The sequence below is a fragment of the Ursus maritimus genome, unplaced genomic scaffold, assembly GCF_017311325.1.
Source record: "Ursus maritimus isolate PB19 unplaced genomic scaffold, ASM1731132v1 scaffold_3, whole genome shotgun sequence".
Classification (NCBI taxonomy): Eukaryota; Metazoa; Chordata; class Mammalia; order Carnivora; family Ursidae; genus Ursus; species Ursus maritimus.
In genome coordinates this window covers 64209568-64235260 of record NW_024425563.1, presented here as the reverse complement: position 1 = coordinate 64235260, position 25693 = coordinate 64209568, and the positions used below count along the sequence as shown (strand labels likewise).

General features: G+C 34.4%; 1 protein-coding gene across 1 annotated transcript in view; it reads left to right on the top strand.

The window, feature by feature from the left end:
* GLCCI1 (glucocorticoid induced 1) overlaps nucleotides 1-25693 on the top strand; it is a 101584-nt gene that overhangs the window by 44098 nt on the left and 31793 nt on the right. Inside the window, exon 3 of the mRNA XM_040644246.1 lies at nucleotides 10671-10757. Within this exon, the coding sequence (XP_040500180.1) occupies nucleotides 10671-10757 (87 nt within the window). The remainder of the gene's footprint in view (nucleotides 1-10670; nucleotides 10758-25693) is intronic.

Here is a 25693-nt window from a genome sequence, read left to right as displayed (position 1 = left end):
GAATCTTTTTTTTTTTTTTTTTTTTAAGATTTTATTTGTTCGACAGAGAGACAGGGAGAGAGGGAACACAAGCAGGGGGAGTGGGAGAGGGAGAAGCAGGCTTCCCGCTGAGCAGGGAGCCTGGTGCGGGGCTTGATCCCAGAACACTGGGACTGTGACCTGAGCCGAAGGTGCCCCAGAGTGAGAGAATCTTAAGCAGGCTCCATGCCTCGTGAAGATGCCCGATTCGGGGTGGGGGTGGGGGGGCTCCATCTCACAACCCTGAACTGAAATCAAAGAGTCAGATGCTTAACCAACTGAGCCACCCAGGCACCCCTATTTTTATTTATTTTTAAGAATCAGATCTGGAATAAGTACTTTGCATTTGGCTTTAAGCCACATTTGATAAAGTCGGCAACTCTGAACTAAAATATATAAATTTTTGATACTGAAATTACATTTAAAATAATCGATCCTTTTCCTCCATTAGTGAAAGGAGCTTCGCTATGGAGAAATTTAATCAAAGGAATGGATGATATACCTCAAATAGTAATAGATACGAAAGAGAACTTTCAGTTTTACCACTCTGATCAAAAACTCATTTCCTGACCAAAAGTCATGCTTAATACAGCTGTTTGGGTTTCCTGTGTCCTTGTTAAGCAAGTTTGTTTAAGAAACAGCAGTTGATGGACTATTTTGGGGAGTGGGAGGCTTCTCTGGAAATGGAAACAAGTCTAAAGATTTGGCCATTCTGGCCTCTTCGATTGTGTTCCAGAGACCTAAGTTGTTGTTTTTACTGAACTGGTCCCTAACTGGCTATTGAGTGAGTGTGTAAAGATTCTTCCCTGTTGAAGATCACCTTTACTTTCTCTTTCAGCTATTAGCTAATTCAGAGACAGAGGATCGTATAATCCCAGAGTTTAACAGTCCACATGAAAGTAGTCATGTTCCTAACTTAGGGAGTAGTATTTTTGGTTTCCAAAGGAATATACTCAGCTGTATTGATGAAAAACTAAAACCCATATCTGAAATATTTAATATTCATCATTTCAAACACTATCTCTAAAATTATCAGAAACTCAAAATTCTACTCACTAATTTTTTAGTGGGTAGTAAATTCATTTGATTCAAAAGTAAAAGGTTTTTAGCAAAGAGCCTTCCCCATGCTTCTGTTATCCATGTACTTGGGTTTCCTCCCATTACCGGAAACATTTAACAGGTAACAAAATTAACCTGCTTTCCTTAGTCTCTTCCCCCATACCTTTACGCCTAATTTAGCTGTAGGTAAAATAATGAAATAGGTTTTATTTACTTGGAACAACCCTCTTACTCTATCATCTTGACCTTTGTTGTCTGGTACATTGGTTCTCCTTTTTTATCTTTAAACCCATCAATTTTCTGTCAAAAATCCTATAATAGTAATAAATAATTAGCATTTACTTAGACATTTGTTAGTGACGTTAAGTTTTAAGAACTTAAGAATTAAATCAGTAGCCAAGGGCATAGTATGAGAAAGCAATATGCCTTTCAACTTATTAATAACTACTTTGTATAAATGAATGATTGGGATAAGATCTGTCACATTCCTACAAAACATTAGTATGAACCGAGTGAAAACAGTTCTCATTGCTGTTGGAATTCTCATAGATTTTAGGAGATAACACTGGTAGGTAGAGTTGCAGTGAGGATTACATAAAATAATGTTAAGCTACTAGTACAGTATCTAGGACATGGCAGATACTGGTAATTGTTAGTTGCCTTTCTTTTAGAGTCCATAATATTTTATTGTCAGAAGGCTTAAGTATAATGATAGCGAATTAAGTGACAGAAAAAGTCATTATTACTAATGTTAACAATTGATACGCAATTATGAGCATTAAGTCTGAATTGGTAGAAAATGGCATAGAAATTATACAGATAACTCCACCGCATGATAGGGGTTTGAAACTCAATGAACAGTTCCTGGTAGGTCAGGATTCACTCAGTCCTAAGTAGTTATTGTTGTCTGCTGTACAGTCTTACAAATAAGAAATGGCACTTCAAATTGGTGGATACAGGTATGGGAAAGTGGAGATATGTTGTTAAGGAAATTCCTTCCCATCAAAAACTAATGATGCACTGTATGGTGACTAACATAACATAATAAAAAATTAAAAAAAAAAAAGAAACTTCCTTCCTTGTCACTTTGATTATATTCGTACCATCAGTTGAGGACTGTTAGTTTTTATGACTTTGGAATGGTGTGGAAATATTTTTGGAAGATATCTTATAGTCACTTATGTTGCTGATTTTCTGTCAGGCATGAGAGCTTTTTTTTAAATGTTAAAAGCTATCAGGAAACAACAAAGGTAGTTTATCTTTTGGATAATTCAGAGGCAGTTATACTCCAATGTGATTGTTAAATATATTATTTAAAGTGTTTGGGAATATTATATTTTTTACATGTGGAATCAATTTTTTGACACCCAGCAACCAAGGTAAATTGTAATTTAAAAGATTATAACACCAAAGAATTAATACATTCTAATACTCTCTAAAATCTGAAAGTTAGCTCTCCTCATTTGATTTTTAATCTCTTCCCAATAGTGGTGATAGCACTTGTCAGAAAGGGTATTATTGTTAGGTGTAAATACCAAGTAATAAATTGAAGTATTGTTTATACTTTTAATTCCCCACATAAGCATCTCCTTTTAGTTAAAGCAGAAGCTGGTTATTTGCCAAGAGTCTGTTAGTAACTCTGTTTCTATAAGAAGCCAGACAATATTATTTTCAGTGTATACTTTATTTTATGTTACATCTTTAATTTTTTTGTTAAATGTTCTCAACATGACTTGAGAAACCTAACTGGATAGTTTATTAATGTGCAGTCCGTCCAGGCCTCTTCTATTATTACTTGACTAGTGGCTGTATGTGATTTGAAACTTGGCAAGAAAAGCATGACAGAAAATGTCAGCTATTTTTGAGAAAATGCAAATAATGCTTGAGACTTTCGGGTTCAGCAATACATGACTTTTTTTTTTTTAATTGAAAAATGAGGCTGATTTGTAACTGCCTCTTTGACTTAGCTATTTTTAGTAATAGTTTCATTGAGATATAATTTATATACCATACAATTCACCTGTTTATACAGTTCAGTGGTTCTTAATATATTAAATTAGAATATTTCCACTACTCCAAAAAGAAACCACTGTACTCATTAGCAGTCACTCACTGTTTTCCCTGAATCCTCTTTCTCTCAGCCGTAGCACAAATCTACTTTCTGCCTCTGTAGATTCGTATATTCTGAAAAGTTCATATAAATAGACTTATACAATATGGGGCCTTTTGTATCTGGTTTCTTTTACTTAGTATAGTATTTCTAAGGTTCATCCATACTGTACCATGTATCAGTACTTCATCCCTTTTTATTGCTAACTAATATTCCAGGGTATTGAATACAGTTTATTTATACATTCATGAGTTGATGTACTGCTGTGAATGTTTGTGTACAAAGTTTTGTGTGGACATAGTTTTTGTTTCTCTAGGAACTGCTGGATCATATGGTAGCTCTGTTTAACTTTTTCGGGAGAACATTTTTATAGATATTTTTTCCTTTAATAAAAGTGTACCATGAAAGGAATATCTGAACTGAATTATAACTTCCTGACGGTATTTTTATCAATAACTTTCCACTAATATTTCTCAGTATTTGACATTTCAATGACCTTCACTTTTCAGTTACTCTAAACATTAAATGTTCCTGCTTATCTGAAGTCTCCAACTCTGTTCGCAGAGCCGATAGTTGGTGATCTATGTTTATTTAGACGTTTGGAGAAAATCCTAATCCCCTAGTCAAAAAGAAACCAGTTTTACTGAAAAATATTTAATGTAATGTATACTAACATTCTAACTTACATGTAACTTATGTATAACGTCTTCCAAAATAGATTTGATATTTGTATCTAAAGTTAGGAGGGCTTTCTCAGTGTAGATATATAGCCATACTTACCAATTCTATAGCATAGCTATATTATTTTTTAAATGCCATTTCTAATTTTGAAAACAGTAGTGATTGTAGAAAATTTAGAAAATACTGAAAATCACAGAATAAGTCACCTGTATTCTTAATATCCAGACATAGCCATTTTTTAACATTGTGATATATATCCTTTTATATTTTGTTTATTTACATTTAAAAAATAAGACCATTTTAAAAATAGAATTCGGATGATATGATAGGTAGTGTTTTGTAATCTTTTTAATAAGTCATAGCATTTTCCCATGACACTAAATATTCCTAAGCATGGTTTTAATATTTTTTCCTGATTTTTTTTCTCATTCAGCCAAAAACAATTATGGATTTAGCATTATGTAGAATTCTCACTACTATTTATAGTTTGAAATATCTCTCTCTCTAGTCTTTTTCTCTTTGTGTGTATGTGGTTACTAAAGTGGGATTGTAGTCCATGTGCAGTGGTTTTTATATTGTAAGAATGTGCCACAATTTTTCATTTCCCTACTGATAGACATTTAATTTATTTCCACTGCATCTCTGGGTGTACATCTCAGGTTAATTCTTGGAGATAGAACTACTATGAATATTGTTAAGGTTGTTGGCACATATATGATTGCTTTTTCTCAAATTAGCATTTCTTACAGAGTATGGCAGATTATTTCATTTTATCATGTGGAACACAGATGCAATAGTTGATTTCTGTAGTATTTCCTGTTTTCAGAAATTGCAATTCACCAACACCCTCCCTCCCCTTCACCTTATGCTTAAGAAATATAGCTTCTTAAGTCTTCTGGATAAGTTCCTTGGTACTAATCTGGAAAATCACAAAGCATTACTTCACAGGTTATCATTCAGTTGTGTTTTGAGCATATTGAGGCCTAATTAGATAATAGACTTGATACATTTTGCTTAAATACTCAGGCATGTTAATCCTTGCTGGGGACTACTGTTTAATGTTCCTCAGTAAAGAAAAATGTCTCCCTATCAATATAACTTTCCACATGGCTCCAAATGATATTTACATTAGCTTATGTTAATTTCCAAAGATGTAATTATATGCAAATTGATATTACACTTGTCAATGGCTATTAGCCTACAAGAAAAATGTGTGGGTATATGGTCAGTCTGGCACCTTAGTGCAGAATCTATTTCTAATTCATTTTTATTTCCTTAGTCTAATAGTGGTTTTCAAACTTTAGCTTGCATCACAATCATCTGGAGAGCGTATTAGAACATGGGTTGTTGAACTGTATCTCAGAATTCCAGATTCAGTAATTCTGGGATTGACTCTGCGAATTTGCATCTCTAACATGATCCCAGATGAGGCTGAAGCGCCTCATCCGCGGACAACATGTTGCAGCTGGTCTGACCTAATGAGCACATAACTCGCTATATAGTTGAAGTGTGACCAAAAATTTGAGCATATAACTGGTACTGTCACTGAATTCCTAAAGCTTTTTGCAGCTGAACTCTTTCTTTTCTACTTTATTTGTTAACAAGTGAAACCGCAATTTATATTTATGCTTAGTTATAGAGCTGTTTATACCTGTATACTGTTACCAGAAGATCAAGGAATAATAATAGTAGAATCATAATCTTTTTTGTGCTCCTTTTAATGCTCATCAGGATAAACTTTTCAAAATAATCTTTTAAGTTAAAAGTTTTTTTAGAAGTTTAAGCATTTTTTTTATTAGTGGGGATAAAAACAAATCTCTAAACAATATATTTATAAATAATGAAGGATTTGTCATTATCTGTTATAAAGCTTTTTAAAATCAGTCTGCAGTCATAATTATTAATTTAAGTATTGATTTTCATGTAATTCCATTTCATTTCTTGCCAGGTTGATCAGTACTTTAATACTAAGGATCATCTCTTTAAGTACTGTAAAATAATTAGCAGTCAGTAATCATATTTCTATTATATATAAATGATATCAAATTCTGAGACCAAAGATTAATCTATACAAAAAATAGATTTTTCAGTTTTACATAAGGGGTGCCTGGCTGGCTTAGTTGGTGGAGCATACAACTCTTGATCTTGGGATCATGAGTTGAAGCCCCACGTTGGGCATAGAGTTTACTTTAAAAAAAAAAAGTTTTACATAAGTTTTAAATAAGATTACAAGAATTTTATGAAGTGATTAGGTTTTTTTTGGTTTTGTTGGGGGGAGTTGGAAGTGGCTTTGGGCTCTTGCATATTGAAAAAGTGTACTTTCTTGCTAGGAGTTAGTTTAATCTGTTTTGAAGTTGATAAAGCAGTAAGCACATTTGCCCTTGCTAGTTTGTGAATAAAGATACAACAAAATTATCCAGTATTCACATCTGTTAAAGGACCGTTATCCAAAATATACAAAGAACTCTTGAAGCTTAACAGTAAGAAAACAAACAACCCGATTAAAAAATGGGCCAAAGAGCCTGACAGCTGACAAAGAAAGATGGTAACCAAGCATATGAAAAGATGCTCTGCATCATTTGTCATCAGAGAAATACAAATGAAAACACACCTTTTAGAATGGCCAAAATTCAGGACAATGACAATGCAGAGAGGTAGGAACTTCCATTCATTTCTGGTCGGAGTGCAATACCCAACAGCCACTTTGAAAGACAGTTTGGTGGTTTCTTATAAAACTGAACATAGCCTTTTCCTACCATCCAGCATTCATGCTCCTTGGTTTTTACGCAAAGGAATTGAAAACTTCTGTCTACACAAAAATCCGGACACAAATGTTGATAGCAGCTTTATTCATAAATCACCAAAACTTGGAAGCAGCCAAGATGTCCTTCAATAGGTGAACGGATAGATAAAGTTGGTTATCCAGACAATGGTATATTACTGAACACTAAAAAGAAATGCACAATCAAGCTGTGAAAAGACATGGAGGAACCTTAAATATATGTTACTGAGTAAAAGAAGCCACTCTGAAAATGTGACCCTACCTGATGATTCCAACTACATGACATCTGGAAAAGGCCAAAAAGGAGAAAGTAAAAAGATGAGTGGTTGCTAGGCATCAGGGGATGTGGGAAGGAATGAATAGGTAGAATACAGAGGATTTTTAGGGCAGTGAAGATACCCAGTATGATACTATACTAGTGGGATACATGTCATATATACATTTGTCCACATCCATAGAATATACACCACCAAGAGTGAACCCTAGTGTAAACTGTGGACTCTAGGTGATAATGTTGGGTCCGTATAGATTCATCAGTTGTAACAATTGTACCACTCTGGTGAGAGGTGGCTGTGCATGTGGAGAGGGGCATATGGGAAATCTCTGTAATGTTCTCTCAGTTTTGCTGTGGACCTAAAAATTCTCTTAAAAAATTATCTTAATGACTGTCTGGTCCTGTGCCAATAAAACTGTTTTCTGTGTATTTTGCTCACAGAAGAAGAGGTCCTCACATAGGATGGTAGTGGATGGACCCTTGAGGGTTGGAGAGAAAGCTTCAGGGCTGGACTTAGGACAGTTCTGAGAGATGAAAATAGAAAATGGCCCTTTTCACCTATAGGTATCCTTATCACGTAGAGGGAATTTTTTTTAGCCAACTACCTTTTAATCAACAGTCTTAGAAATGGCTTTAGTTCTGCATTATTTAAGTGTAAAAAGGTTTACTTTCTCTTCCTTGGTAGTGTAGGTAGAGGCAACTACGAAGGAAGAATCCCTTAAGTGTGGTGAATGAAAAGCAAGCAATTACATACATTACACATTATTGAGGATTAGATGTCTTTCTAAGCTGTCCGTGGAAGATGTTAAAAGTCTACTTGTAAAATAACTGTTCTGGGGTTATATGAGTAAAAGAAAGTAAAGCAGGCTTTTTTAAAAAAAAAGCCTATTTGAATTTTTGGAAATGCTAATTGCTTTGTATGTGGAGTATGGGAAGGTATGAAATACAGTATTTCCCAAATTAATTTGACCATTGAACTCTGATCTATATTCTTACCAACATCCAGGAGCATGTTATAAGTAGCACAGTTCATAAAATTCTACTCTAGATAAGTAGACAGTCTAGTTGGAAGGAATTGCTTACTGATATGAAAGAACTTTTGCTGCTTTCTGTTGTTTATGTAATTTAAATAGTAAAGTGTTTCTCAAATACTCAGATTTAATAAGTTAGATACAAATGAGTTCATCTTCTTTGATTTCACAAGCATGAATTTTACATAGATTTAATAAACCAAGGAGTCATCTTTTGGTTTTGCTTTGACTAAAATAACTTGTTAAAAATCTGTGATTAAATGTATAAAACACTGCTCTCAACAGAACTTTCTGCAGCTATGGAAATGTTCCACATCTGTGCTGTCTTGTATAGCAGCCAGTAGCCACTAGCCACATGTGGTTATTGAGCATTTGAAATGTGCTAGTGTGACTGAGGAGCTGAATTTTTAGTTTTATTTCATTTTCATTAATTTAAATGTAAACTGTTGCATGTGGCTAGTAGCTGTTACATTGGACAATGTAGTTTATAGAATATATTTGCAGACCAGAGCATTTTTCATACTATTTATTTTAAATTGATGTGATTAACATGCAATTACTTTGGGGGGAGTATTTTTTTTTAAAGTTGATGGTATGATGACTATATTTAAACAATTTATGTGCATGTAATTCTGAAGCCACATGACTGAGAAGTCTTCTAATGGTTTTACACTCAAAAAACGACCTATTCTACTAGCTAGATGTCAGGAATATAAATGTTCCTTTGTAGTTAGTTTTTATTTCTTTTCTGTAACTAACACTACACTCTGAAATAATCAAATAGGTTTTCACAGTCGGTTTTAGGAAAAGAATGAAGAAAAAAGATCTTCTGTGAGATAAGAGACCTCAGATGTAGTTCCACGTGCTATTGGCATATCTGGTAGTATTAAGGCATTTATGAAAGTTTTGCGGCTATTGATTTATCTCTAAGTTGGAGGTATAGTTTATGTAAATGTCTTTTGAAAAAGCTTGAGTTGTACAAAATGAAAATAATTCCTGTTATTAATGTAATTAATTATTAAGTAATTGCGGAACATACCAGAAATTAAACTCATTTTCTGTGAATTACTTTTGAGTTTTAAACATTGTGATCCTTAATCATTTGATCTTTGACAAAAGTAATGCTTACACTTGGCCGAAAAGTAAAAGTAGTAAGACGTATAAATTCTCAAGTTTGATGAAGATAAACTGTCATACTGAATAATTTTAGAACAGTTGATTATTAAAGATATGGCTACCTGGTAGAGGGGGTGCTAAATTTTTTCAGTGAAGTTTGACTTATCTAGGCCTGAACTTAGGAAATTTTAATAACTTAGTTCTTTGCAAACCGCTTATTTGATATAGTGAAATCTCTTATCCTTGAACTTGTCAACTGAATAAACTATTTTGTTCTCAGTTATTACTAAATAGCTTCACTTTGGTGTTTGAACTGGTTAACCAATTTGTTTGTGTTTTTATTCAACTAACATTTAATTGTTGGTTTCATTTTGGAATATAATTATTTTTAAGAGGTAATTATTCAAAAAGTTGTTTGCAGGCATTTTGAAGAAGAAGCCATGTAGCATCAACCTCAACATAAGGATTGATTTTTTTCAGTATCTAATAAGTCATTTTTATTTTTTATTTTATTTTATTTTTTTTAAAGATTTATTTATTTATTTATTCGACAGAGAGAGACAGCCAGTGAGAGAAGGAACACAAGCAGGGGGAGTGGGAGAGGAAGAAGCAGGCTCATAGAAGAAGAGCCTGATGTGGGGCTCGATCCCATAACGCCAGGATCACGCCCTGAGCTGAAGGCAGACGCTTAACTGCTGTGCCACCCAGGCACCCCTAATAAGTCATTTTTAAAGCTATATATATTTATTGTGCTAATCATCATCCTTTGTCTTTAGTGATTTTTACTTTCCCTAATTTGCATTACACTGTTTTCTCATATCTTAAGAATGATATTTTAAACAACTGCTAAATAGTCTTGCTATTTGATTTAGTGTTTTGTGTTACATTTGGGTATATATAGTGTCTGTTACTTAACTGGTTGAATTATTGAAAATGAGATTTTAGGTAAAAACAATTCTCTTTTCTGACATGTAGCTCAAGTTCTTTTTTTTTTTAAAGATGTATTGCTTCAGATTATAGTAAGTTTATTTAGCTTAATGTTTTTCATTTTTATAATTTTATATTTTCATTTAAAGATGCTAGGTATTTTTCAAAAAAAAGAATACTGTTTCTAATACTCTTTCCTGAAGAATAGTACAATCAGCCCTTTCTAGCTAGATGTTTGACATAGGTCATCTCTAATCCCACTGCTTCTGAACTAGTTCTGTTAATCTCATTTCCATCTATTTTACTTAGTAGAAATGCCATTTTATATTTAGTTTGGCAGTTCACTTTAAAAGCACCGATATGCATATCTTCACAGTTCTCTTTGATTTGATAACTTTCAGTTATTAATGTTAATGTCAAAAAACAAATGTTTTGAGTAACATTACTCAGAGATGTCATAGATTGAGCATATCTAATTCAGAATATGACAGATGTTTTAAACATTTCACAGGTCATGAAAATCTTAGCATTTAAGGGATTTTAGTATTTAGTATAAACCCTTAACTGGTATGTGCTTAGATTTTGAAATACGTTTGAGTTGCTGTGAGATTAAGAAGTAGAGACAAAGTTCCTTATTTTATTATTTTTATTATTATTATTTTTTAATTAAAGACACCTAGCTGTTGGGCAGAAGAGGGAGCAGAAAAGAGGTCACATCAACGTTCTGCATCATGGGGAAGTGCTGATCAACTAAAAGAGGTAAGTTTTTCTGTTTTCAGCCTATAACCTGTTTTAATCCTAGCAAATTATCTTACTGTTTCCTGAATATAATGATATTTTCTTTATTTGCGCTAACCTTACCTCTTTCAGAGTTTAAGCATTGCCTTCCAGGTTGGGTGAACAAGTCTGAGTTTACCTTGTTTGTGCCCTTCATGTCATTTATAAATATTTGTTATGCACCCATTCAGCTTGAGCCTTTTTAGACTGAAGTCTGGTTTTATGTAACAGTCTCTATATCTTGTTGCTTTTAGCCACCTTCTGTTCCCACTTAAGCTCTCTTGTTTTTGAAAAATTTTTTCTGCTTCTAACAGCTTTTTTGTAATATCCAACATGTTGCCCTTTGAGACCCAGCAGTGCAGTAGAATCCATGTCTTTTAGGAATAGTTTTTATGACTCTTTCCTTTATTATCAAAACCTAAATTATGATCATCTTCATGTATACTTCGGAACATTTTCCATGACAGTGTTACTTTTTATCCATCTAAATTATTATATAATTGTTTTTATAAAATTACAGAAACTTAGAGTTGAAAAGTCATCTAGTTCATCTCCTAAATAAACACTCCTTAAAAATGTGGTCATCTAATCTATTATGATCCTTCTCAGTGAGAGAAGTTCATCACTTTGCTAAAGAACCAAATGAGTTCAATTGTTGCTTAAGTCATTAGTTTATTTTGTATATTGAACTCAAAATTATACCCCTAAGCCTACTTTAAATATTTGAAAGACTAGCAACATGTCATTTTTTTTTCAGGCTAAAGACTGACATTTCTCTCAAATATTTTTCATATGTCATAGTTTCCATACCTCTTAGCTTTACTTCCATATATTGTAGGTTATCAGTATCTCTCATATACTGTGGTGTCTAGACTGAATAGATATAGTCTGTTAGCATGATTTTGCCTGTGACCATATTACATTTTTAGTAGCTTCTTTACTTTATTGATGTAGAGAGATCCTCAACTTTTCTATATACCCTGTACGCAAGCACATATGCACAAAACGAGTTTTTTCCAGAAGCAATAAAAAAGAAAGGAGGGTGAGCCTAATATGTCTAGTCTAAAATAGTTGCACATCTGTGCATAGAATATGAATAACAAAAAAGTGAACTTGCAGTTTTATCTCAGAGGTAAATACTATCTCAAAGTTATAGCCAAGATTTTGCATAGTTAAATTTTGGACTACAGCAATATGTGATATGCACTATTAAAAAAGGAATGTCTGAGGTGACTGAATGAGATATTTGCTCACTTTCCCCAGAAAGCAAACGTAAAGCTGGACAAAACTGTCAAAAAAACTAATTCAGTGCTCTGGAAATCAACCAAACAAATTGAGAAACTTTATGCATGAAAAGCACTGAACTCAGGGTATAAGAACAACACAGATTTGTGGTGTTATCTGGTGCTACTCCTCATCCCTTCTTCCTCAGCCCCAGCTTTGTTGGTGTGGCATTTCAGCCAGGATGGGGCAAGCCTTGAGAACTGGAAGCTTTGTAGCCCCGGCTGGAGAGAGGGCACTTAATAGGAAGTATTGTAGATTAAAATAGTAACCTTAGTTGCAAACAAGCAGGGAGGACCAGTGGCTTCTCTAGCCTAAGGTATGGTCCAGTTTGTGGCAAGTAACAGACTCATGAAGTAGCAGGATTTTATAGAGTTCTAGGAGATAAGATAGTCATGCAGGATTGATAAGTTCACAATATATCTGAAGTTGACTGGAGGCTATAGATATGCACAGCAGAAAATGAAGTGGGTGTAAGCCACCCATGCATCACTGGTCAGTGGAACCTAGGAAATATGTGGAGAGGAGATTCAAGCAGGCCTGGTGGTAATAAAATATGGGGCCATCTTGTGAAAGGCTAAGACTTTGAATGCACTCCTCGTTCCACACACAAATCCCATCCTGGGAGTGGAAGTCTTACTGGATTGAGATAATTAAATAGAATCTTTGATCAGTTTTTAGTCAAACACTAAGGTGAACACTGGAGACCAGCTTGAAAGGTTTTAAAAAGTCAGCCTTAAAAAGAAAAACGGGGTCAGGGGAAATGTAGTAGAGACATCAATGGTCACACAGTCCAGGGAAATACTAAAACACAAAGCAATAAGACAACAGCCACATTCAAGGAAAATCAGAATCTAGAGTTGCTATAATGTATCATTTAAAATGTCCAATATCCAAAAAAATTTAGAGATATGCAAAGAAACAAGAAAGTATGACCCATACTTAGAAAATCACTGGAAATTATATCTAAGTGTCTTCATATGTTGGATTTAGCATCCAAAAACATTAAAGCAGCAATTATAAGTATGTTCAAAAAGACCAGAGAAAACCATTTTTAAAAAGCATTAAAGGGTAGTAGGGTGACAGTGACTCAATGAATAAAGAATTTCCACAAAGAGATAATTATTATAAAACAGAAACAAACAAAAACTCTAGAGTTAAAAAGTATAGTAGCTAAAAATTCACTCAGTGGGCTCAATGGCAGATTTGACATGGCAAAAAAGAATGAGTGAATTTGAATATAGGTCAATAGAATTTATATACCTTGAAGAATAGAGAGAAAAAGATTGAAGAAAAGTCCACAGATCCTCAGAGGCCTGTGAGAAAACATTAAGTAGATACACATACATATAATGGGAGATCGAGGAGAGGAAAGAGAGTAATCAAAAAATATATGAAGAAACAATGGTGGTAAATTTTCCAGATTTAATGTAAAACAACCTATAGATTCAAGCTCCACAAACCCCAAGTTGGAAAACACAAAGAGAACTGACATAGACACATGATAGTTATTAAACTGTTGAAAGCCAAAGCAAAAGAGAAAATCTTGAAAGCTGGAGGGGAAAAAAATGACTTATTAACACATAGGGAACTGAACTACTAATACCTTTAATGGCTGACTTCTCATCAGAAACAGTAGAGACCATAAAGCATGACATATTCAAAATGTTGAGAGAAAAAAAAATGTCAGCCAAGTATTCAATATCCAGAAAAACTAGTCTTCAAAATAAAGGTGAATTATTTTCAGAGAAACAAAGATTGAGAGAATTTCCTGCTGCTAGACGGTCTTATAAGAAATACCAAAGGAAATTCTTCAGGCTGAAAGAAAATGACTCCAGATGTTAATTCAAATCTGTAGGAAGAACTTGAAGAGTGTTGAGTATGATAAATGTTTGGGTAAATATAAAAGAGTCTGTAGGTATATTTTTCTCACTTTCCACATTTAAAACACATATAATCATATAAAGCAATAATTATAATACTGTTATGTTGAGTTTATGACATATATACATGAAATATACATATGGAAAGTACAAAAGAGGGGCAAAGAAATGGACAAGTACTAGAGTATAGTTTCTGTTTTACTGGAATTATTATTTTGAAGTAGTATGATAATTTAAGATACAAATTACAATCCCTAGACCAGCTGCTAAGGAAATAACTCTGAAAAAATACAAAGTAAAAAATATAGAGGGATTAAAATGATACACTAAAAGTATTTATCACAAAAGAAAGCAATAAAGGAGGAACACAGGAATAAAAAAAGGTGTGACACAAACAAAATAATTAACAAAATGGCAAAAGTAAATCCAACCATATAATTACATTAAATATGAACAGACTGAACATTCTTAAAAGGCAGAGATTTCAAAACTGGAAAAAAACACAACGCTCAGCTATATACTGTTTGTAAGAAGCACACCTAATGATAAAGCTTAACTGACACAATAGACTTTAAGACAAGAAGTATTACTGAAGACAAAGACATTTCATAATGATAAAAAGGTCAGTACATCAGGAAGATATGATAATCATAAATTATGTATACATCTAACAATGGTCCCCAAATGCATGAAGTGAAACTGTGAAAGGAGAAATAAATTTTCTACAATAATAACTGGAGATTTCAATACCCCATTCTCAATACTTGATAGAACAACTAGACACAAAATAAGCAAGAAGATAGAAGATTTCGACAACATTATCAATCAACTTGACCTAACCGACATATATAGAAAATTCCACCCAGTGACTGCATTCTTTTCAAACATTAAGGAAACATTCTCTAGGTTAGATAGACTGTACGCTTGGCCATTAAACAAGTCTCAATAGAGTGCAAAAGATGAAATCATGTAACAGAAATCTTAGAAAGCCCCAAATAGTTGTCAATTAAAAACACAAGGGAAATTTTTAAATATTTAATGAATGAAGACAAAAAACTTAGAATTTGTGTGTGTAGATAAGGCAGTACTTCATGGAAGGTTTATACCTTTAAATGCATACATAAGAAAGAGAAAAAACTCTTAAATCAGTCCTAAGCTTCCAGCTTAAGAAACTGGAAAAAGAAGAGTAAACCAGACCAAAAGCAGAGGAAGGAATTAATAAAGAATATAGCAGAAACCAGGACACCTAGGTGGCTCAGTTGGGTAAGCGTCTGCCCTCAGGTCACGATTCCAGCGTTCTGGGACTGAGTCCTGCATCGGCCTCCTCAATCAGCAGGGAGCCTGTTCTCCCTCTGCCTGCAGCTCCCCCTTCTTGTGCTCTCTCTCTCTTTCTCTGACAAATAAAAAATAAAATCCTAAATATATATATTATATACATATATAATTATATATGTATATAATATTATATATAAATATATATTATATATAATATATATATATATAGCAGAAACCAACAGAACAGAAAATGTTTGAGAAAAATAAGTGAAACTAGTAGTTGGTTCTTGGAAAAGATCAACAAAGTTGACAAACCTTTAGCTAGACTGACCAAAAAAAGAAGACACAGATTACCAAAATCAGCAGTGAAAGGGGTGAAATTACTACCAACTTCACAGAATTTGAAAGTATTATAAAGGAATATTATGATCAATTTTATGTCATCACTGTAGAAACTAAGGTAAAATGGATGAATTCTTAGACACAAGTTATTAGAGACAAATTGTAAAAACTGATTTAAGAACAAATAGAAAATATAAATAGACTTATAATAAGTAAAGAAATGGAATGAGGAATTAAAAACCTTCCCACAATGAAAATCCAAGGATCAAATTTTGGTGAATTCTATCAAATATTCAAAGAAGTAATGTTAAATCACAAACAATTTCAGAAAATAGGAGAGAAGGAAAAACTGCCCAATTTACTTTGTCAGGCCAATTTAACTGACTTCAAAGCCAGGCCAAAGACATCTCAAGAAAATAAAGTGGCAGATCAATATCTCTCTTGAACAAAGAAGCAAAAATCCTTAACAAAATATTAGCAAACCAAATCTAACTACGTATGAAAAGGATTATATACCACAAGCAAGTTGGATTTGTTCCAGAAATGCAAAGATGGTTTAAGATCCAAAATTCAATTAATGTAATACACTATATTAATAAAATAAAAAACAAAAACCATATAATCATTTCAGAGTCAGAGAAAGTGTTTGCCAAACTCCCAACACCAATTCATGATAAAAATCTCTCAACAAACCAAGGGAAAAAAAAAAAACTTTCTTTGCCTGATAAAGGGCATTTATGGGATAAACAAAACAAAACAAAACCTACAGATCATATTCTATTCATTTCTTTTTTAAAGTAGGCTCCACACCCAATATGGGGCTTGAACCCATAACCCTGAGATAAAGAGTTGCATGCTGTACTGACTGAGCCAGCCAGGTGCCCCATCATATTCATTTCATTCATTTCAGTGGTGAAAGCCAGAATGTTTTCTTCCTAAGATCAGGAACAAGGCAATGTCATCCATTGTCACATTGTCACTACTTCTATTTGGTATTGCATAGGAGGTTCTAGTCAGTGCAGTCAGGCAAGAAAAATAAAGACATCCATATTGTAAAGGAAATGGTAAAACTGCCTTTATTTACAGAAAACATGTAGAAACTATATTTAGAAACTGCTAGGAAATATGCAGATACACAGTACAAGAACTAGTAAACATGTTCAGCAAGGTTATAGGATACAAGATCAGCATACAGAAATCATTTATGTTTCTAGATACTAGATAGGAATAGTCCAAAAAATAAGAAAACAATTTATTACAGTCATATCAAAAAGATGAAAATATTTAGGAATATATTTAACAAAAGCAATGTAAAAACAACAAAACATTGCTGGACAAAATTAAAGATTTAAATAAATGAGAGACTTACTTTGTTCATGGATTGGAAGACTCAATATTAAGATGATAATTCTCCCCAAATTGATTCATTGTAATCCCTATTAAAATACCATGGTTTTTGTTTTTGATAGAAATTGACAGGCTAATCCTAAAATTTGTATGGAAATATAAAGGACTTAAGAGTAGCCAAAAATATTTACTTTTAAAGATTAATTTATTTTAGAGAGAACATGGGAAAGGACAGAGGGAGAGAACCAGGCTCCCTGCTGAGTGCAGAGCCCAGATGTGGGGCTCGATCTCACAAACCTGAGATTATAACCGGAGCCAAAATCAAGAGCCAGATGCTCAACTGAGTGTGCCACCCAGGCGTCCCCAAAGTATTTTTGAAAACAAGAAATTCGGAATATTTAAATTACACAATTTCAGTATTTCTTATAGATTTACATTAATGAAGTTAGCAAAAGAAAAACACATAAATAAGTGAATCAAAATTGTGAATCCAGAAATATACCTTTATATTTATGGTCAGTTGATTTTTCACAAAGGTACTAACACAATTCATTTGGAAAGACAATGTTTCCAATAATTGGTGCTGGAATAATTATATTCCAGATATAAGGGGGGAAAAAAAACACAAGTCCTTGACTGTCAGCATAGAGAAAAACTAACTCAAAATGAATCATAGTCCTAAATATAGGCTTTAAAATTAGGTAACTTGTAGAAGACCTTGAATTAATCAGCAAGGCATTTTTAGATACAACACCAAGAATAAAGCCATAAAAGAAATAATAATAATAATAAACTCATTAAATTGCACATTTATACTTCAAAAGACACTGCTAAGGGAATGAAAGTTTCAGACTGGAAGAAATATTAGCAAATCCTATATCTGACAAAGGGCTTATATCCAGAATATATAAAGAACTCTTACAGATCAATAATAGGAAGACAACCCAACTTAAAAATGGATAAGACAATTGAATAGAACTATTTCACCAAAGATGCATGCATGGATGGCAAATGAACATATGAAAAAGTGTTCAACATCATTAGTCATTAGGCAAATGCAAATTTAAACTATAAAAGACACCTACACGCCCAATACAATAAGTATAACTTAAAAGACCGACAATACCAAGTGTTGGCAAGGATAAAGGGAATCTGGAGTACTCAGATGTTCTTGGGAACAGAAAATGGTACAGCCACTTTGGAAAACAGTTTGTCAGTTTCTTTTAAAGTTCATCAGAAACTTCGCATATAACCCAGCAATTCAGTTCCTAGGAATCTGTATAAGAAGAGTGAGAACACCTGTCTAGATTGAGACGTGTACACAAAATGTTTATAGCTGAGTCCACATTTCTGTGGATCGGTAAATGCAGAGACAAAATGTGGTGTATTCATGCAATGACATACTATTCAGCAATGAAAAGGGAATAATACACTGAATATCAACAATGCTACAATATGAATGAACCTCAAAAATGTTTTACTAAGTCAAGAGTCAGCAAATGTTTTCTGTAAAAGGCCAGATAATAAATACTTTAGGGTTTGTGGGCTCTATAATATCTGTTGCAACTGTTCAGTTCTGCTGTTGTAGTGTGAAAGCAGCCATAGACAATATGGAATGGGCTTGGTTATGTTCCAGTAAATTTTATTTACAAAAACACATGGCAGGCTGGATTTGGCCTTCAGATTATGGCCTGCCAATCCCTACTAAATGAGATGACTAAGACTACATATTATATGGCTTCATTTAATTTTGAAATGCCAGAAAAGGCAAAGTTATAGAAGGGGGAGAAAGCCCATTTGTGGTTGCATGTGGCTGGGAATGGGGTGGAGAAGTGCTGCAAACAGACTTAAGGCAAATTTGGGGGGGTGATGAAAAAGTTACGAAACTGCAATGTGATTATGGTTGTACAACTCTACAGAGTGATTAAAACTTACTGAATTTTTACCCTTACAATGAATGAAGTTAAGGGAATGTAAATTATATCTCAGTAAAGATGAAAAAGAAAGGGAATAGATGTAAAAGACTGGTGGGTTTTCTGTAATGTACCATGAAGATATCAAGTGCTATATGATATATAACTGAGGCTAGTAAATGATAAGAATACATTGGTAAAGACAAAAAGGGAAAAAAAGAATAGTTGTAATAGATGACAGAATTGGAATTTGAGAAAATTATGAAAAGACAAAACTTATTATTGAAAGCTGTATTTTTAAAAATTGAATACTACTACAATTGTGCTATTTAAAAAATAACTTTTAACCTGCTTCCTTGAAATAGGATCAAAGTCAGAAGTAGCACACAACCTTTCTTCCCGAGTCACATGCATACTCTCCCCCTCACATAATTTGAATCAGGATTTCACATTACAATGTCAGTGAAAGCACCTGTATAATCTGTCTCCGCTTTGCTCCAAGTTTATGAGAATGCAATGTGAAAATTTTTCTAAGAAATAAGTAACTATATTCTAGTTACATTTAAGACAAAGAAAACCCCTGCAGACCATGAGAAACAGGAAACCCTTAGTCATGAGTGGGTATTGATGCTCTCTGGCTCACAGAAACTAGGGGTCATGTGGGCCGGGACTTAAAAAGTGGGTTGTTGTTGTTTTTTTAAAAGATTTTATTTATTTATTTGACAGAATGGGGGAGCACAAGCAGGGGGAGCAGTAGAAGGAGAGGGAGAAGCAGGCTCACCGCCGAGCAGGGAGCCCAATGTGGGGCTCAATCCCAGGACCCTAGGATCATGACCTGAGCCAAAGGCAGACATTTAACTGTCTGAGCCACCCAGGCACCCCAAAAAGTGGGTTTTGAAGCCAAATTTAAGAGCGTGTAGATCGCTAGACATTTTAAGAATGCCAAATGCGTCTTGCAAATGGTAGGAGATTGGAACTGGGCTGTCTGCATAAAGCAAGGAACTGGGACCATGTTTCTAGGCTGTAAAACCAGACCTGAAATAACTCCACCTGACACTGTTGGTGTTTTCCTGTGGGCCAAAGAGGCAGCTATGCAAAAATGGAAATAGTAACCATATGTTGTGTGTGCCTGTGGCATCTGGAATAGAGCTCTCCCCATGTGGAACCAAAGCCCCAGTCTCTCTAATTTAAGACCTGCTCTGGAGCTGTGCAACTCCAGAGGGATAGTCTGAGCAGCCATGAAACAACATGGCAGGAAAGAGCTCACAGAGGATAAAACTTCCACATAAGGTGTGTTTGCAGGCAAGCATTTTAGGACATGTAAGGAAATCTGTTACCACAAGAGACAGCAGATACACCAAATAGGATCATTTACATCTGAGGAAATAGGGATAAGAACACAATCTCCAAAAAAGCACTTAAATATAAGAATGTTTAAGAATTTCAAATGAGGGGCGCCTGGGTGGCACAGCGGTTAAGCGTCTGCCTTCAGCTCAGGGCGTGATCCCAGCGTTATGGGATCGAGCCCCACATCAGGTTCCTCTGCTATGAGCCTGCTTCTTCCTCTCCCACTCCCCCTGCTTGTGTTCCCTCTCTCGCTGGCTGTCTCTCTCTCTGTCGAATAAATAAATAAAATCTTTAAAAAAAAAAAAGAATTTCAAATGAAATGGTAGCTGGCAATAAGAAAAGGAGTAAACAAGAACAGGCAGAATGATAAAGGACCAATTACAAATCTTGTGAATATCAAAAATGGATGAAATTAAAAATAAAAAGCTCTTTGGTAGATTAAATTCACATAACAGGAGAGAGAGTTAGTGGATCAGAACTCTCAACTGAGAATTGCCAGTCTGGAAGAGCAAATCTTCTAGAACATAGAACAAAAAAATAAAGAGGTTGACAACATGAAAGAGAAGTTAAGAAACATGGGAAATAGACTGAGTTAGGGGTTCCAGGAGGTAAGAATATTCTGTAAGCATCAGGGAAGAGAAATTTTTTAAAGGTTGAAAGTTTGCTATGTTTGGAGAGCAATTGAAAAAGCCCACCAGCTTCAAGGAGGATAAATAAGACAAATAAAAAATTTCCCCCCTAGGTATAGTGTAATGGAATTTTAGATCAAGGACACACACACACACACACTTAGAATTAGGAAAGAAAAGCAGGTTACCTACAGCAGAAATGGCAGATTATCAATACATTTATCAGAAATTATAATTGATACAGTATATGTGAAGTTGTGGGTTGTGTTCATGTTAAGAAAACTAAGCTAAGTGAGGCATTTTCCTTTATGAAAAGATTACTTTTCCTCCTTTGAGTTATGTTCACTGGAGGGTTGTCAACCCAACCAAGCAAATATGCAAATGCACTTTTCCACTTGTTAGAAATGTGGTTCCCTGCTTATAAAACACAATTTAAAGTTAATTTATAAAGCGTAACTAGGGTTTAAGGAGTCTGTAAGTAAATGATAAGGGTTTAATTAACACCACTTTTTATGGTACTTCATTTGTATATGTTTAGTAGAGTAAAAGAGAAGAAAGGTAAATCTCGAAGGTAAATCTTAAAGGTAAAACATGAAGACATGTTTTAGCATATATCATCAGCATTTAGTGGCACTGCATTTGTTCATAGAATAATATCAAATGAGTAAGACGGTATGCCCAATAGTGTCTGAAGGATGTATTTCAAAAGAAACAATAGCTACAATCTACTTCATAAAGAACTTAATTACACATTAGGAAAAACAACTAAGACCTTAAGGAATAATCACAAAGGACTTTGTTAACTCCCTCTGTCCTTATTGAGTGAGAGAAGTTCGTCTCCTGCCCATGGTGCAAAACCAGAATCTGATCACTGTTACACCCCTGTCGTCCCTTTTAGCAAACATGCTTTCTAATTTCTTAAAATGGTCAAATTCCAGCTGCTTTTATGGTTCTAGCTACTCCCCTTGTTCTAGCTAGGGCCCACTATGGTTGGGTGACTTCCTCGGTGAAGAGATCAGGGAACCTTCTCTTCTGTTTCTTGCTCACCTCCTTCCTCACTCTGTAGCTGCTCTTTCTGACTCCTCTGGAGTTAGAGCTCGGGGGAGGAAGGGGGAGGTAAGGGGAATAGAAATGTGCCTCCTTGACTGGTTTATATATATTGTAAGATGCCTTTACAGCCCCTGGGCTTGACAGATTTTTGAAACTTACTTTCTTTGGTAGAGTAATTTCATGAAGTCTCTGGAGATCCGTTGTTGCTATACATCTCCCTACTGTTCTTTCTGGGTTTGTGAGTCGCTTGCTCCATCCTTAGCCTCTAGAAGCATAGAAATAACATTCAGTTTCTCAGCTGTTGAGTCCGTTCACTCTTCTAGGTGGCCCTCTTGTGTAGAACCGAAGATAACTCTGCACAGCTCTTCACTCAGATTTCCTAAGTGGATCCTGGTAAACTCTCATACATTTTGGGGGGGGGGTCTGGTTCATGTCTAGGTGTTTAGGCTGATTCTAGTGCAACAGTAAATCTTGATCATCCTTGTTCAACATTTTCAGTATCTAGAGAGAAGTCAGATACCAGTCCATCATGTCCTCTTATCTGTAGGGAACATAAATCAATCTTTCCAAGTTGTTTCATTAAAATTCCTTTCTCTTCATTTGAGAAGTATTCCCTCTCAGGTCTTGGATTTTACTTTCTCCTATTCACAGCGTAATAAATTAGCCTTTTACCATTCCATGGATGCTGGCAGAAGGCATGAAATGCCTGGATTAGAGACAATGGACTTTGCTATTCCCAGCACAGCAAGTATCAAGACTATCAAGTTTGCCTTGTTTCCCCTGAATCAAGTCCCATGGGGTGATGGGGAGAGCCCAAATGGATTCATGCACATGTAGTAGGTCACATTACAGGAGAGGAATACAGAGCTTGGGGAAATCCACTATTTTTATAGTAAGCAGTTAGCAAACCTGCTCTTTATCCCAGAGGGTAGTATTCCAAGAAAGAACATTAATAATATTCTTGTATTGTTTTGATTTTTTTTTTTTTACTATCTCTGATTTTGATAGAGATAAATTGAAAAAGGTGGGTTTGCCATTAAGTCCTTCAGTGGAAATAAAAAAGCATGGGTTGCTTCCTTATCTCATCAATAAGCTTTTCTTTCATTAGTAGGATAGTTTTTCTTAGATGGAACCATCTGGAGCAGTAAGTGAAATAATTAGGGATTTTTCTCACATCTGATCAAACTGTAATAAATAGATATTATTGATGTGGTCTTCCTTTTTTAAGTAAGCAAAATAGAAGTTTCCTTATATACCTTCTGCTCTGACATTTTGTTAATTTTTGGTATTAAAATTTTTTATCATATCATACCAGGGGGAAATAATTGCAATAATATTTTCTCTGGACCTAAAAGACAACAGTCTGAAGAAATTTGACTATCCCTTTGAACTCAAAGGAATTATGTGATAAACTTTTAAAAAATACAGATATTTATCCAATAAAGTCTCTGTCTAAATCCATATTAAATTGAATTAGAAAGATGTTTTAGAATTTTTTCATTATTTAAAATTGGCTCCAACAGAAAGAATTTTTAAGGTCATACAAACTGCTTGTCAAAAAAATAAACACCGATCAGTAGTTTAGTATGTTAACGGCTTCATCACATTTTTGTTCATCTTTATTTCAGTTTCACATCTTGCAATATCTTCAACATTTAGAAAGGAAGTTACTTTGCAAAGTGGTTGAGATTATGAGCTAATACACAGTGACTGGTAATTACTTGCAGTTGAACATTAACATAGAATTACTTCCAGCCGCATTGGTAGGTAATAGAATGAGGTTATAAATTAAAGGCTAGAGGACTGGGTCTGCCACTTATTACCTGTGTTACATTACATTGGGTAAGGTACTTTATTTTTGAGAATGTGTCCTCATCGGTAAAGTAAATATAATAACTTTATGGGATCAAGCAGGTTTGTGAACTAAGTGTTTTTTAAATGTTAGTCTGGTGGTGTTATTTACATACCTCTGTTGACAAATATGCCTTATGGTGGCTGTAAATATAATTCTGTATTAAAACTTACATTATAAAAGTCCCAAAGCTAGCTGTATCTGTGGGGATGAATTTGTATGTGGGAGTATCTCTGTCTGTTCCTGGGTTAGCAGGTTTATGTGCGTCTGCGCGTGGTGAGTAGGGCATGTTTGTGGGCGTGCAAGGGTTGATGTGCACACAAGTGACCCATGCGTGTACATGTGCCTGCATACATCTGTGTTCTTTCTTTATGGACGTTTGTGCATGTGTGTGCCTGTGTTCGTTTCATGGGGCTGAATGAATAGCAATTAGTTTGTTAGAGTTTGCCTGTTGGCACTTTAAAAAAACAGGAAAATAACTAATTATTTGTATTTATGGAAAGATTATAAGAAGTTCTAAATTTTTATTTTTGGTGTTAGAGTAGGCACTGTTGCATGTTAAATGCCTTTGAACTCTGACAAGGGATATAATATGTTAACTTTGCTTTTAGACTGCAGAACCTTTGTTTTGAGACACTTGATCTTTATAAACACTCAAGTTTGGCACATATTCCTTTTTTTTCATATAAAAGGGAATGACAGCTTGAAGTTCATGATTTCTCAAACTATATTTTCAGAAAAAAATGCTGGGTTAATATCTTTTATAGTTGTTTTGCCTTTGTTTTGTTTTGTTAGTTTAGCTGTTGTCAAATTTTTCTACGATCTTTTTGTCTCCCTGTAAGTTATTAACTTGTTTCTTTAGGCAGTAGAGAATAATGGTTAGGAGAGCAGACTTTGGAATTCTACCTCCCAAATTCAAATATTTGTTTCACCACTTAACTGTATGATGTTTAGTAAGCTATTTAAACTTCTGCCTCAGTTTCCCCCCCAAAAAATGGGGATGATAATAGTACCTATTTCATATGCTTTTATTAAAAAATGAATGAGCTAATTTAATTTAATTTAATTTAATTTAAAAGCAAGTGGCATAGTGCCTCCTTCCTGGTTTTAAACTAGCTCTTTTCTCATTTTTTTTATCTTCTCTGCCGGAAGCTCCAGGACCCTGCTTCCTTTCCTACTGCTAGCTCTTAGTCCTTTTAAGTTAAGATTTCTCATTTCCCTGGCCTACTCTGGAGTAGAATTCATTGTGAGAAATCTTTCTCTCCCTTTCAGTATCTGAGGCGAAGGTACTCAACCAGTCTTTTGAGGCTGAGTTTTGTTTTATTTTGTTTTTAAATTTTAACAATAGTGGGGGAAACTAATAGGACAGAAACAGCAAATGAATAGGGACGATGTTAATTAGGTTTCCAAAAATTTACAATAAAATGTATTCCTAGTTCTCAGATTTTGAGTGGGGCCAGTCTCTGATTTTTCTTCATCTAGTTTCACAAATGTTTTAGTCAGTTCTTTGTATTTATGCTAATTCTTCTCTCTACACTTATTATTTCTTCTTTGTGACCCAGGGTCACTTATTCCCTAGCTTTTTTAAACTTTGGAGCTCATGTGCTTGAAACCCCTTTCATGTTTAAAGAGGTTCCTCTCTCCTTCCCTCTTAAATTTTTTTTCTTTCAGTTTCATTGAGCTATAATTGACATTTAACATTGTGTAGATTTAACGTATACAGTGTACTGATTTGATGCATTGATATATTGCAAAATGATTACCACCATAAGCTTAGTTAACACATTTATCACCTCACATAATGGTGGTTTTTTTGTGTATAGTGAGAATTTTTAAGATTTGTTCCCCTAGCAACTTTCAAATTGCTGTACAGTATTGTTAACTATAGTCACCATGCTGTATGTTACATTCCAGAACTTACTCATCTTGTAACTGGAAGTTTGTACCCTTTGACCCACTGTCTCCCATTTCCTATCCCCCATCCAATTTTTGGTGACCA